Source organism: Vulpes vulpes, chromosome 9 (genome assembly GCF_048418805.1).
Source record: "Vulpes vulpes isolate BD-2025 chromosome 9, VulVul3, whole genome shotgun sequence".
NCBI lineage: Eukaryota > Metazoa > Chordata > Mammalia > Carnivora > Canidae > Vulpes > Vulpes vulpes.
The window spans coordinates 25,192,152-25,208,472 of NC_132788.1; the positions used below are offsets into that span (position 1 = coordinate 25,192,152).

At 35.5% G+C, this 16,321-nt stretch overlaps 1 protein-coding gene across 1 annotated transcript in view; it reads left to right on the top strand.

Moving 5' to 3' along the window:
- The window catches only part of MTMR9 (myotubularin related protein 9), a 53,498-nt gene that overhangs the window by 14,811 nt on the left and 22,366 nt on the right, over positions 1–16,321 (top strand). Inside the window, exons 3-6 of the mRNA XM_072719635.1 lie at positions 631–756; positions 9,796–9,969; positions 12,235–12,452; positions 13,335–13,496. Of these exons, the coding sequence (XP_072575736.1) occupies positions 631–756; positions 9,796–9,969; positions 12,235–12,452; positions 13,335–13,496 (680 nt within the window). The remainder of the gene's footprint in view (positions 1–630; positions 757–9,795; positions 9,970–12,234; positions 12,453–13,334; positions 13,497–16,321) is intronic.

Consider the following 16,321-nt stretch of genomic DNA (forward strand, 5'->3'; position numbering starts at 1 on the left):
CTGTCTGTTCCTCCCATTTAGTCAGGTTTTCCTGGTGGTGTTATCCAGAATTCAAGTGTTCCAGATGATTATATGCTTATTAGGGGACCATAGAGTTCTCGCCCCAGCTTGAGAATGGGTCCATTGTAGCATAAAGATAGTAGGATACATGGCCACAAAACTGTAGCACCCCTATGCATGGTTACTAACACTGATTTTAAATAATGTACATGTGTTGATTTAGTTGATAACTGGATTTTGAGCCAAGGCCTTACTTTCTAACCAAAACCCGTTTGTTTTCTGATCCCCAGAAATATTTGGACCTTTTTATTAGGCTTTGTTAAGTGGTATCAAAGGGAGTTATTTAACTTTTCTTCTAGAATATGTGTGTACACTTTTTTCTTTTGTTTGTTCAGCAAATGTTAACTGAGTGTATGCTATGTGCCAGGTACCTTGTTAGATGCTATAAAAGTATCAAAATTAGCTTCAGTAAGCTATAATCGTATCTAGTGGTAAATACAATGTTAGAGAATTATATGGGTGTCCATCATTATTAGACCATATTTATTTAATACCAATTTGGCAGTTAGGAGGTGTTTTGAATTGCAATATGGTCCGTTTTCTTTCCTTCATTTCCTTTTTATATCCTAGGCATTGTCTACCCTGGACTCTATCACTCTTATGTACCCTTTCTTTTACCGGCCCATGTTTGAAGTGATAGAAGATGGCTGGCATTCTTTCCTTCCTGAGCAAGAATTTGAACTCTACTCTTCAGCTGTAAGTAACTTTTGAGAGAACTTTGTGTAATGAGAAATAATCCAATACCTTACTTGTGAAATAACTTCCTTTGGACTACTCATAATGTGTTGTTGGTTTATCTATGCCTGAAAGAAATTTCTTTTAGCTATTATCAACTACAGCTTCTGCCATTCGGAGACTTGCACAATTTGATTTCAATGCTGCATCTCAACTGATTTGTCTTCTAGTGGTTTTAACTGTATTCCAGATGTTACTTCTTTTAATTTTGAAAATGACATTGGTAAAACATTAATATCTTCATAAAGTTAGTCTTGATGTGTTTTGAGTTGTTGATTATTTTTAATAATCAGTATTCTTAGAAACAACTTTATATGTACCAATTAGGTTCCCCAAAAACTCTGTTGAACCCACTCTGCCTAAGATAGTATTAGAGAAACACAGATCATATTTGTTTCCATGGGATAATTCTTGTATTTTTATATTTTGGGTTATTAAGATCGAGTTACTAGAAGCAGGTTGTCTTTCTCATTCTTCACCATTTTACTCCTTTCTTCTTCCATCACACCTATGTAAATGGGCCCTGGTGGAGAGGATCAAGAAGTGAGGACCAGGGTACTATGTAATTTAAAGAATAAAGATGTCCATGTCAGCAAAGTGATAAAGGAACAGGAAATTCACATTCTTAAGTATGGGGCATTTTTATGTAGTTCATGGATAACCACCTGTATTTATATTTAGTATTTCTATTGCGTTAAAAACTATGTAATAAACATTCTTAAATACATGATACTTTTCTGTTGTTATCAGCTACCACCAACTGTTACCTTAGAGGAATCTTTAATTATTTCCTACGTGGAAAACGGCAGTCATGTGGGAGATGTCTGGATGATTTGTTTGTTTAATCAAAACTGTGTACAAATGACCTGCCCATGATTTATTTTAGAGTTAGATGCCATAAGTGAACTAGTCTAAATCTACACTCTGCAGGTCAGCATTCAAATCAGTCTTATTCTGTGCAGAAATCCTCTGTACTACAAACATCCATGATGTGGTTGTTTAGCCTCTGCTTGAAATCTTAGTGTGGGAGAATTTGCAAAAACCTAGTGGTGACCCATTTGGGGACAGCTTGAATTCTGAACTGAACTCTGTCTCCCTGTACATAGAGCCAATGTTTCTGACGTTACCTTGTATTATTCGATTTATCTTATTTCTCTACCACGAACTCTTCTTCAGATTAAGAACTCTTACGTCCTCATTAAGTTTTCTGTAGATTAAATATCAGTATTACTTGAACTTCTAGTAACAGTGACCTTTGTACCCTACACCATCCTGGATGCTCTTCCCAGCTCTTCAGATTGTCATTTATTCTCTTAAAATTTGGTACCATCCCACTTGGTGTAGATTAGAACTATTACTGATAATTTAAGGCAGCTTAGAGTTGTATTAGCTTTTTTGAGAACTAAGGTGCTAATGAAATAAACTAAAATTCGTACATCTTCTCATGTGTTATTAAGGGATTCACTCTATGTTTTTGTACTTTATTTACTTACTAATATTTATTTATTTATTTTTTTTTTTTAATTAACTTTTATTGGTGTTCAATTTACCAACATACAGAAAAACACCCAGTGCTCATCCCGTCAACTAATTTTTATTTAGATTCAATACTTTTCCTTGTAGACATTTTCTTTTTGGTGTAGGTAATTATTTAAGCAATTTGTATATTTGATGTTCTCATATTTTCATGCAAATTTTGTAATCCATAGATTTAATGAAAATGACTTTAATACCTTGTTAGAAATATTTAGGCACTATTACTAGATGATGGAAATTTAAGATGAGCAAAGCATGGTTCCTTCCTTCTACTTGCTCAAAATCTAAAAGTTACCTAAATAATCAAGTACAATGAATTAAGTACTGACAAAAGTATCCATAAGGCACAGGGGAAATGACATTATTAGATTTGTGTTATAGAAAATCAATTCTGATGCAGAAAGCTAAGAAACTGCTTGAAGTAGATACTGTAGTAATATAAAGATGATGGTTGGACATAGTGCAGAAAGATTCAGAATGAATCAAATGGCGTTGACGACCCATAACCCTGGTTGTGAAAGGTATAACGGGCAGTGACATTTTGATAGGATGACACCACTGAGATGGGATGATACCACAGAGGATGGGAAAAACAAATACCACTGAGATGGGGAAAAAAGAAAAATGGGTTTAAAGGGAATAAGTTGAGTTCAGTTTGGGGGGTGGCAATTCAAAGGACCAGTATGATATACCTGTCATTGAATATATACAAGAGATAGTCTAAAAAAAAGAAAAAGAGATAGGCTAGAGCTTATTTGAGAGGTCTTTGTTAAAAATGAAAAAACAGAGTAATCAGCAAATACACTGTGGAAACCACAAGGAGAAACTAAGATTGCTTAAGGAAAGCATCTAAGATAAAAAATGATGTCAAGGATTGAACCATTTAAGAGGTGAATGTAGGAAGAATACAAGGGAAGAGTGAGTTTCAATTAGGAGGGAGTCAACAGTGTGGAAGGCTTCTTATTCATTGTTTGTTTATTATCTCTTTCCTGGGCTAGTACGTAAGCTGCTAGAATATAAATTTTATAAGGCCAGGAACCATATCATTCTTGTTTCTTATGTGCTGCTAGCACATGAAAGGCAAACAGTAAATACTTGTTGAGTGAATGAATGTAGGTGTGTATTTATTCAGGATAGGACAAAAGGGTAGTAAAGCTTTCTATATATCATTAGAAATCCCCTGCCAGGTTAGACCCCTGTGACTTAATCAGTAATGAGTAATGCTTTTTTTTACCATCTGAAAAACTTTTTAATTATTAGCCAGTCCCCACTTCATAATTGTGTCCAAAAGAGATGTGTGGTTCTGAGAGCACAGTACTAAAACTAGCTATCAAGATATCTTGTGTTGCATCCCAGCTGTGTTATTGGCTGTTTGACTTTTTGGAACTCAGTTTCCATGTCTACAAAATGAAAATGTTGAATAAAATGATCTATAGGGTTCCTCCTACTTTAAGCATGCTTTTATTCTTGGATATTATGAAAGATTATTTGAGGCACTTTGTTGAAATACACATACACAGTATATCTGTATACCCCAATCTACCACTTTTGAAATTATATATTAAAAAGGTGATAAGGTCCTGCTTATGATTGAGTAGCTCCTATCTGACAAAACCTCCTGCAGAGATGAATGACAAACTATGAATAAAATACAAAGAAACTACCACCTGAAAGCTCTGGTAATTGAATAGAAAGCAGCCTGTTTTGGAGGGGGTCAAAATGTAGGGAAAGTGAATGGCAGGCAGAGTGAAATTACTATTTGTGGGACTTTGTCCTGAAGTCAACATGATTGTGGCATTGATAATGTGGAACAGGTAACATTCCGATAGAAAGCTCACTTTCTGTCTAGTGGGAAGACCCACGTGAAGGCTTGGGGCAACCAGAAAGCCAGAGAAGGGGAACCTTGATTCTGTTGTATACAACCTTGAGCTTCTGGGTGATTGCAGCCAGTGCTTGCATGGAGCAAGCTGAGATCAGTCAGAACCAAGAGCTGAGCTGCCTTGCACCTCAGGTGTTAACAGAGTTTGCAGTTTAAATCTAACAAAGTTAACTGGGTGATGGACATTAAGGAGGACACATGAAGTAATGAGCACTGAGTATTACATAAGATGATCAGTCACCTCTACCTCTGAAACCAATAATAACATTATATGTTAATTAATTGAATTTAAATTTTAAAAAATCATTAAAAAAGTAAGGTAAATCTAACAAAGTTAATTGTCTACTAAAACAAACCACAAGCCACATTAACTCTCTTCAAAAAAGTATAATGAAATGCAGTTTCCACAGCACAACAGTCACAATGTCCAGGATACAATCTAAAATTGAGCTAAGAAATTGTGATCCATTCTGAGGAAAAAGTTGACAAGTACCAACCCCAAGATGACTTAAATGTTCAAATTGTCACACAAACACTTTAAAACAATTCTTAGGGCAGCCCAGGTGGCTCAGTGGTTTAGCGCCACCTTCAGCCCAGGGCCTGATCCTGGAGACGCAGGATTGAGTCCCACGTCGGGTTCCCTGCATGGAGCCTGCTTCTCCCTCTGCCTGTGTCTCTGCCTCTCTTTCTCTCTGTGTCTCTCATGAATAAATAAATAAAATCTTAAATAAATAAATAAATAAATAAATAAATAAATAAATAAATAAATAAATACAGTTCTTAAATTGTCTAATTTCTCATAAAGGAAAATACACGTAGAACCAGAGAAAACAGGAAGTACCAACAGAGAAATAGAAAATATTAAAAAGAATCAAAGAATCTTAAAAAGTATCAAATGAAACTTTTAGAATTTTTTTAATAATTATATCTGAAATTAAAAACTCACTGGATGAGCTAAAAAGCAGAGGGGAGATAACAGAAAACAGAACCAATGAACTTGAAATTAGAGCAACAGAAATCATTTAGTAGGAAGAAGGGGGAAGTGATAAGTTATAGTAAAATAAGCAGGGCCTCAGAACCTGTGGAACAATATCAGAATGTCTAGCATATGTGTAATTGGAGAACTAGAAGGAGAGAGTAGAGAGAATAAGGCAGAAAATATATTTTAAAAAATAATGTTAAAAAACCTTCCAAATTTGATGAATGATATACATTTTAAAAGTTCAGCAAGCCCCAGAAAGGATAAATATGAAGAAAACCATACATAGGCACATCATAGTCAAACTGTCAAAGAGCAATGGTAAAAAGCTCTTGAAAGCTGCCAGGTAAAAACAAAACACAGAAACAACATTAAGTGAGTGTGGACTGTTCATCAGAAATCATGGCAACCAGAAGAGAGAACTATAAAGTGCTGAGAGACATGGGCAGCCCAGGTGGCTCAGCGGTTTAACGCCGCCTTCAGCCCAGGTTGTGATCCTGGAGACCCAGGATCGAGTCCCGCGTCGGGCTCCCTGCATGGAGCCTGCTGCTCCCTCTGCCTGTGTCTCTCTCTCTCTGTGTCTCTTATGAATAAATAAATAAATAAAATCTTAAAAAAAAAAGTGCTGAGAGACACAAAACCTGCCATTCTTGAGTTTTGTATGTGGTAATAATATCTTTCAAGAATGAAGGTGAGGCAACATTTTCAGATAAAAGGAAACTAAGAATTTGTTACCAAGAGGACTTTACTATAAGAAGTGTTAAAGGAATTTTGATTGAAGGGAAATAATACCAGAGGGAAACTTGAATATTTATAATTATTGAAGAATATTGGAAATGCTAAATATCTAGGTAAATATGACAATTTATTTTTATTCCTTTTAATGTCTTGAAAATATACATGATTATTAGAAGATTACAGCATTGCCTTTGTGGCAATAATAGTGTATATAGACATATGTGGAAATTTGAACATTAAAGGTGACTGGATGTAGGTTATCTAGTGGGATAAAGATACTTGGACAGTTATATTCTTTGTTGTGAGAATCTGTCCTGTGCATTGTAGGATGTTTCACAGCATCTTTGGCACCACTAGATGCTAGTAGAATTCTTCTCCCCTCACATGTGGTTGTCTTCACACATTAACAAATGTTACTTTTGTGCAAAATCACACCAGGTTGAGAGCTAGCGTCCTAGAACAATCCTTTTTTTTAGAAATGGGAAGAGGTATAATTTAAAAAGTTAATGCATACATTAAAATTCTATTCTAAAAAGTATTTAACAGCAGGTGGGAAAGAAAAAATAGCAATAAAAACTGGACAAACAGAAAATAAATGTTAGACGCTGTTCCAGCCATATTAACAACTATTTTAGTATCAATGAGCTAAACACTCCAGTTGAAAGACAAAGATTATCAGAATGACATAAAGGAAAAAAAAAGCAAGATCCAAATATAAGCTGTGTACAAGAGATGCATTTTGAATATGAAAACACAGGTTGAAAATAAATAAATGGAAAAATATACCATGAATAAAAAAGCAGAAGTAGCTGCATTAGTTCCAGATTAAAAAAAAAAAAAAAGATTTCAAGACAAAGTATTATCAAATAACGAGTCATTCCATAATAATAAAATTTTTAGGAAGATATATATATGTGCCTAATAAAAAATTGATGGAAGTTAGGAAGAAATAAGTAATTCTTGATCATAATATGAGATTATTAACACTGCAATTAATAGAACAACTAGACTAAAATAAAACAATGACTAGACAACAAGACGTGGGAGTTCTGAGCAACACTGATATTTATAGAATGCTGCTCACAACTTCTGTATAATATACAGTATTCAAGAACACATGATATGTTTTCCAGGAAAGACTATGCAAGGCTATTAAATAAATTTCAATATTAAAATGATTGAATGTAATGTATAATGTAATCTCTAGCCACAAAGAAATTAAGTTAGAAATCAATAATAACACTAAGGTATTTAGGAATACCCAGAAAATTTCTAAATTAAACAAAACACTTATAAATAATCTGAGTAGAAAATGAAATCATAAAGGAGATTAGAAAATATTTTGAATTGAATTATAATAAAAATGCAACATCAAAATTTGTGAACTATAGCTAAAGCAATGTTTAAAGAGAAACTTAGGGATGCCTGGGTGGCTCATTGGTTGAGCGTCTGCCTTTGGTTCAGGGCATAATACCGGAGTCCTGAGATCAGGCTCCCTGCATGGAGCATGCTTCTCCCTCTGCCTATGTCTCTGACTGTCTCTCTCTCTGTGTCTCTCATGAATAAATAAATTAAATCTTTAAAAATAAATAAGTACATAAATAGAAACTTACAGCTTTCGAATGCTTAGATTTGGGTGCCTGGAAGGCTCAGTCAAGCATCTGCCTTTGGCTCAGGCTCCCTGCTCAGCAGGGAGTCTGCTTCTTCCTCTCTCCCTACCCAGTCCCCCTGCTTGTCTTGACAACAGGCAAACTGAAAATGAATAAAATACTTGGGAATAAATTTAACAAAAGAAGTGCAGATTCTGTACACTGAAAAACACAAAACATTGCTGAAGGATATCCAAAAATGGAGAGATATACCATGTTCATGGATTAGAAGACTATGACTAAGATCTGTAGTGCACTGACTGCTGTAGTGGTCCACAAAGTAAGTACTTTAGGCTTTGTGGGTCACGCAATTTCTGTTACAACTACACCACTCTGCTGTTGTAGTGTGAAAGCAATAGGTAACACACAATGAATGAATGGGTAATGCTATGTTTCAGTAAAACTTTACTTATAAAAACAGGCAGTAGGCTGGACTTGGCTTGCAGACTGTTGTTTGCTAACCTCTCATTAAGATGACAGTTGTCTCCAAATTGATTTATAGACTCAGCGAAAATCCTATCAAAATTCCAATGACTGTTTTTTATAGAAATTGACAAAATTATTCTAAAATTTATGTAGATATGCAGTTACTAGAATAGCCAGAACAACTGTAGAAAAAATAAATAATTTACTGATTTTAAAACAAAAAACAAAAAAGGAGGGAGGAGGAGACATAGCCTACTAAATATCAAGGCTATTCTAAAAGCTATGGGACTTACTACGAATAACAGTGGGACAGAATAGAGAGCACTCTACGTATGAAAACTTAATATATGCCAGAAAGTGGCATTGCAGGTCAGTGAACAATCCTACCATTCTCCAGAGTAGGAAATCAATAAGTAATGCCTAATAGTGAAATTCAAGAAGTAACAGTAAAATCATGTTATTTAGAAATTTGGAGGTAAGCACCAGAAATGAAAAGCTAAAGAAGTTGAAAATGGTTGCCTCTGGGGAAAGGGAATTAGGAGATGTAGGTGAACAGTAAACAGGTAAATTGTTTTTTTAAATAATAAATCTTTAGAAACTGTCTTTAAAATTGGTAAAGAGAGTAACTTTCTTTGAAAAGTGAAAATGTTTTAATTTAAAAATATATTGTATCATGTAAAAGGGGTTTTTAAAAAATCTCTTAAAATAAATAAATAAATTTTTAAAAATTCTCTTTTTCTATAGTACTTTGACCATACTTCAGTTTTTATCTTCCTGGTACTGGATCCCATGACCAGTATGTTAGGCTAACTCTCATTTATCAGAACATATCAAAATTTGCACATGCAAAGTTTATTTATTTTTTAACTGTAACTAGCTTTCTATGGTTTTCAAGGGGTTTTTATTTTTGAGGTCTGAAATAAGTTGTCATTGGATAATTTTTTATGGTATTCTTTTAATCCTTAGTATAGTTAGAAATTATTTCATTGATTGCTTAAGTATAATTATTTTTTTGAGTATTAAGTCATTATTGTTTTAAGAAAGATATTACCAGTCTTTCTACATTTTCCTTTTTTTTTTTTTTAAAGATTTTATTCATTTATTCATGAGAGACATACAGAGAGGGATAAACAGGCTCCCATTGGGAGCCTGATGCAGGACTTGATCCCAGGACTCAGGATCACAACCTGAGCCAAAGGCAGACATTCAACCACTGAGCCACCCCTACATTTTCCTTTTTTTGACTAACATAAAGGAACAAGGGATTTGATGTAGGTAGTAGTTCTTGTTTCATCTATTCTTGCAAAGCATTATCTAGATTATTACAGTCTTCCTGTGGCTATCCTGAAGAGTACCAAAAATAAAGTAAATGGTATCCAAAAGAGAAGGATGAATGGGATGATGTCAGCCTTGACAATCATGGATATATGTAATATATTTAACCTGGAGAATAGGACACAAAGGGGAAAACAACTGTCTTTCACATATTTAGTAGGATACCATGTGCAATAGGAACTTATGCTGAAATTACAGTAAAAACAATAGAGGAAGTTATAGAACCACAATTTGTCCAATTTAAGGAAGCACTTTCTAGGAATGGAGGATCCCTAGCATAGCAGGAAGCTGACTGAAGAATAGAACTCCTTTAAGTGTGGGTTAGGTATCCTTATAATAAATTCCTGAGAGATGGCTTCTTCATTGTATGAAAGTTAATCTCTAAGGTCCTTTAAACTTTTCAGATTATTTTGTGACAGAGATACTTGCTTAGCGTTGAAGTATTTTGTGTTTTTCAGACCAGTGAATGGAGGTTAAGCTATGTCAATAAGGAATTTGCTGTCTGCCCTTCTTACCCACCAATTGTCATAGTTCCCAAATCCATTGATGATGAAGCTCTTCGTAAGGTAGCTACATTTCGACATGGAGGACGCTTCCCAGTACTCAGCTATTATCATAAAAAAAATGGAATGGTAAGTGTATAGTACTGCTGCTTGATCCACTGAAAGCCTTGGTTTGCAGTTCCCTTTTCTGTGTACTTATTCATCAGTGTGATTAGTCTCTCCTGCTAGGACTTCCTTCTTTTAAACTTTAGGGAATCAGGACTAGTGTGTTTTTGTTTTTGTTTTTTTTAAATACTGAATCTCTTGCATTAATTGCTTTTTTTTTTATTATTTTTTTTAAGATTTTATTTATTCATGAGAACACAGAGAGATAGAGAGAGGCAGAGACACAGGCAGAGGGAGAAGCAGGCTCCATGCAGAGAGCCTGATGTGGGACTCGATCCTGGGGCCTTTAGGGTCACGCCCTGGGCTGAAGGCGGCACTAAACCACTGAGCTACCCGGGCTTCCCGGGAATCAGGACTAGTGTGTTTTTATGTGATTAGGATATGATTTGAATTCTTTTCGTGATGCTGCTCAAAATTAGAAAGGCTAGATAGGCTTATCTTCAGGACTCAATACAAAAGGAACTAATGTTCATTTGATACTTGAAATAACGCTGTTAGGTAGAAAAATTTCTTCAACCAGAATAATAACGGTTGAATAATAAACTAAATACTTTATTTTAATTATCTTTACCAGATTTCCCTGTAAAGGTAAATTGAGCAGACATTTTTATTTTTGAAAGGGAGAAGAGTGACACATTATTGGTTACAATTTAGTAAGCACAGGAGTCAGTAATTGATCAGGCAAACACTTGCTGTATCTATGTTTCTAAATATTTTCCCTTTTTTCTGAGAGAGAGAGAGAACATGAGTGGGAGGGATAGGGGTTACAGCAGAGGGAGAGAATCCTAAGTAGGAGCATGGAGCCTGACATGGGGCTTGATCTGATGACCCTGAGATCATGACATGAGCCAATATCAAGAGTTGGACACCTATCTGACTGAATCACCCAGAGCCCCCCTAAATATTTTCTAAATCCGTTTCTGTCCTCTTATTTTCTCTCAGTCAATAACTCTGCTTCTCATTTTGAAACTAGTAGTAAATTAGTGGATAAGTTATAGTCCTGTTTCATTTCCTTTTTTCCCCAAGATAATAAGTCAAGCATAGATATTTAGGATAAAAATATTTCTAAAAATTTGCTCCTTTGGCATCAGGTCATCTATCCCATTTGCTCAGCTGTGTTTCTGTTAATTAAGGTTCATCACAAAGCATTTTAGAAACTGATATTAAATATACTGTGTATCAATCACATGATTAGCACAGTCTGGGAGTTAGCTGTTGTCATCATCTGGATGACCTTTCTTGATCATGTTAAATTTCAAGGTAGTTAAGGTAACAGCATATGTTATAAGGTGAAATGGAAATAACTAAACCGTTCACCAGGGAAGAGATCAATATAATACTAATTTCTTGAGAAAAGTTTCAAAATCAGGCCTTTCAAAATATATAGTTGATGGTCTTTGGAAATAAGTTTTTAAGTCTTGAAATACTGAAAAGGATAAAAGAGAGCCATAGGAGAATAAATAATAGACAAACAGCTTTCAAGATTTAAAATGATTCTCAAAGAATATATAAACTTTTTTATTTTAAATTAATGCCTTTTCTCTTTATAATTTTTTTCTGTAAATTTTTTTGTATATTTTTGTATTGGAGTTCGATTTGCCAACATATAACCCCTTTAAAATTCTTGACTAAAACAGAAATTCTTGATAAAACCTGCCAATGCTGTTTATATAGTTGAAGCAAAAGTTTACTGGCATGTAGGCCATTATTCTTCTACTACAAGGCTGTGTCCAGTAAACAATTTACGGACTAAATGAATTGTAATATTGATCTCTTTAGCAGCTATAATATATCATGTGGAAGTATTTTGAGATAGTATGAAGAAAAACTGTGTTAAAGTGCAAGGCTTGTATTTGTTTTACAGTTATTGACTATAGCAAATATATAGAAATATTTCTTTGTTTTGGGTTAAATTCATCTTCAAAGTGTCACACCGTTTTTTTTACATACTTTATAGCTACTTCATTTCTCTTTTCAGTAACTTTCAGGCAGCTCGGGTGGCTCAGCGGTTTAGCGCCACCTTCAACCCTGGGGTGTGATCATGGAGACCCAGATTGAGTCCCACGTCAATCTCCCTGCATGGAGACTGCTTCTCCCTCTGCCTATGTCTCTGTCCCTCTCTCTCTTTATGTCTCTCGTGGATAAATAAATAAAATCTTAAGAAAAAAAAAAAGAAAAAAAACTTTCAAAGCAGCTATTCTTAAATTTTAAACTGCATTGTGCCTCTAGGTAATCATGCGAAGCGGTCAGCCACTCACTGGCACAAATGGGAGAAGGTGCAAAGAAGATGAGAAGCTGATAAATGCTACCCTGAGGGCAGGAAAACGAGGCTACATCATTGATACTCGATCTTTAAATGTAGCTCAACAAGCTAGAGCCAAAGGCGGTGGCTTTGAACAAGAAGCTCATTATCCCCAGTGGAGGCGGATTCATAAGTCCATTGAGAGGTAAAAGATTCTGGAGACATTAATGGACTATTATTTGAAGCAAATTAGAGTGAGTAGGTCCTTCGCTGTTCAAAAATCACAAGTTCTCAATTGAACCTACACGTTAACTTAAAGTCAGAACTTGTCTGACTGTCTGTCTGTATATCCTGTCGTGTTTTATAAGATAAGCAGAAAACTGAATCTTGGGTGCTCAAAGGTGACTTTTAGTCAAATAACATGCTTTCTCTAAGTTAACTCTGCAATTTCATCATCACAAGGTCCATTCCCCTGCTTGTGGATCACTGGTCACCAAACTTAACTGATCAGATAACACTAGTAAGTACATTTTTCTAAGTCAGAAGGCTAGAGACTTACTTTCCCCCACACCCACCTGTTCTCACATCCTGTTTCCTCCACTTGCATCTTTTGTTTATGCTTGCAGTTAGAGGTTTAGAGGGGCTTCTGGATGGATGAGTGGGGGTTGGAGCTAATAAAACAGTGGGGTCTGAGCTGGCCCTGGCCATCCCTCCTGAAGGTACTGCATATCTGGCAGATCCATGGGAACAGGATTGCAGATGTTAGTGGTGTGCCTCGTGACTTGTCACAAAAGGCAATGTTCTGACCTGCTCCCTAGTTAGATAACTCAGCTGTGTGAATTGGGTATAATCTGTTCATCTGAGGAATAGTTTACCATGACAGGCATATTAAGCAACTTTACAACTATGGTTAAGTATTAGTTTTTCAGTGTTTAATCATCAAGTTATTGTATAGCAAGGTAAATAGTTTTCTACTAACGTGAGCTACTTTTTCTCTTGGATATATTAGAAGTTCGGGTTTTGGTTTGGTTCCCTCTTCATCATTGTATTTTCTATATTCTTTTTTACTTTTTCTTGTTTTTTAAAGGTATCACATTCTTCAGGAGAGCTTGATCAAACTTGTGGAAGCTTGTAATGACCAAACACATAACATGGACAGATGGCTCGGTAAATTGGAAGCTTCCAACTGGCTGACTCACATCAAAGAGATTCTTACAACTGCTTGTCTAGCTGCTCAGTGTATCGACAGGTAAAGTGTATTTTAGTGTTCTGGAATGGGACATTCACTGCTAACCAGACTTTGCTTTTATCCAAACTGTGTTTATATTGTGTTAAAAGTTCGTGCCTTAGGCAGTCCCAGTGGCTCAGCGGTTTAGCGCCGCCTGCAGCCCAGGGTGTGATCCTGGAGACCCGGGGATCGAGTCCCACGTCGGGCTCCCTGCATGGAGCCTGTTTCTCCCTCTGCCTGTGTCTCTGCCTCTCTCTCTCTGTGTCTCTCATAAATAAATAAAATATTAAAAAAAAGAAGAAGAATGGCTTAAAGTTTGTGCCTCGTCTATACCTTATGTTCAGATCATTGTATAAATTAAGACAATCAATGCCATTCAGTTATTGATGAAGTACTGTATAGAATCTGGCATTTTATTGATGACTAATGTTTGTTGAATGAATATAAACCACCGACATACGTCTTCAATGACACAACTTTTTTAAGTACTAAAGGAAGTGTTTATTTCTATAAAAATCCTCGAATTGTGAATCTACCTATTTTCCTTTCCTTAAACTGAAAAGAAGTTTTCTTATTTGCCCTCAGAGGGCCAAACTTGCCCTCTTACTTTTGAAATACCAGTGAAAGGAAATACGTAATTCTGTTACACAGTAAAATGACTCTTTCTTTCTCAGATATCTTGTTACAAACTACTTGATACATGCAGTTATATCAGGATCTCAAGTTGAGAAAACCTGATGGCAGTGATATGAAGTATATGAAGTGATTTTCATTTATTCACTCAATTGAAGGTTGCTAATCCTTGAGATTTGAGGCAGAAGACTTGAACAGAGGCATAAGAATTGATGTAAGTTGTTGCAGAAGCTTAGAATGTCCTTATTAAGAAGGGGATTCCTCTGAAACAATTGGTAGATGTAAGTATTGCCACCATATAGTTGGATGGCACTTTTCATTGAGACTATAATTTATTTAAAAAAAATTTTTTTTTTTAAGATTTTATTTATTTATTAGAGACAGAAAGATAGAGAGAGAGATAGACACAGGCAGAGGGAGAAGCAGGCTCCTTGCAGGGAGCCAGACGTGGGACTCGATCCCAGTCTCTAGGATCACGCCCTGGGCTGAAGGTAGTGCCAAACTGCTGAGCCACCAGGGCTACCCGAAACTATAATTTGTTTTATTAATGCTTCCAAATTAGGAAACTGTGTAATTTTTTTTATGGTTAGTGAGAAATTGGTAATAGAACGCATTGCTTAAGATTATGTGGTGAGTTAATGACAAAATCAGGAATGGGCAGAGATTCTTGGCGTTGGGATTTCTAAGCTGCCACTGTTCTTTGTTTTAGGTGAAGCTCATTTATCTAATGAAATATAGGAGTTAAGAAGAGGTGCTTTGGCAGAGAAATCAATATTACAGAATGATATGTTAATGCGAAGGGTTTTGTTTCTTTATAACCTAAATTTAAAAGATTTCCCCTTAAATTAGAGAGGAAGACAAACCATGAGAGACTCCTAACTCTGAGAAACAAACAAAGGATTGCAGAAGGGGAAGAGGTGGGGGGTTGGATAAGTGGGTGACAAGCACTAAGGAGGGCGCTTGATGGGATGAGCACTAGGTGTTATACTGTAAGTTGGCAAGTTTAATTTAAATAAAATATTAAAAAAAAAAAAAGATTTCCCCTTGCATGATGAATACAGAGGCTTCTGTTTTCTTATGAACTGCAAATGATATTGAACACTTATCACCATGTTATCTGGGTTTGCACCCGTAATAATGGGATGCTGCAGGTCAAGGCAACCTGAGATGCAGAACAGTATTTATCCCCACCTTTGTTTATTTATTTATTTTAAGATTTTTAATTTATTTTTATTTATTCATGAGAGACACAGAGAGAGAGGCAGAGACACAGGCAGAGGGAGAAGCAGTCTCATGCAGGGAGCCTGACATGGGACTCATCCCGGGTCTCCAGGATCACACCCTGGGTGGAAGGCAGGCACTAAACCTCTGAGCCACCCAGGCTGTCCCCCTCCTTTGTTTAGACTTAGCTGGCCGCCGTAAAAAAACATATACCTCCATAAAAATCTCCCTTTATAATTAATTGCTCAAAATGTAAAAATAGACCTTAGATTAATTGAATTAAATTTAAAATATACCACAGATAACTAAGATATATAGATTCAATATATACATCAGAAGCCTTAAAATATTTGCTCATACCCTTCTACATAGTCATGAGATTTTATCCTAAGGATGAGGCTGTTAACCTAACCATAGGTGAATGACAGGGAGTCTTATTTTCAAAATTAAAAACTCAAATAATTCAACAAGAGACAAAAAGCTAAGTACATCATCTCCAGTCTAATAAAAATTGGCAATGACCTAAATGTCTAATTCTCACTTAAGTAAATTGTAGTTGATCACCTAATAGAATATTATATAACCATTAATACAATGCTTCTAAAGGTAATATGGAAACATGAGAAAATGTTTGTAATAAAAGTGGAAATACTAAGAAATTACCTTTTGCTATAGCTACCTAAAGGATATAGACACATGGGGAAAGAATTAATAGTAGTCACCAAACTTGAAATTCTTATGGGAAAGTGGTGAGGTTATTTTCTGTTGTCTTAAAATCTTCTTCACTGTCCTTTCAATATAAGAGTTGGAAGAAGGGAAGGGGAGAGGATGTGCTTAATTTAGTTTTTGGGGTTTCCTTCAACTGTTTTTAGAATAATGGAGTCCCAGACTCCTCCTAAGTATCATGATATAGTAGTACCATTGCCACTGACTTCCTAGATTGACAGTTTTATGTTTCTTCTTGTTTCAGAAAGTGTGGTTTAGGTATTGTT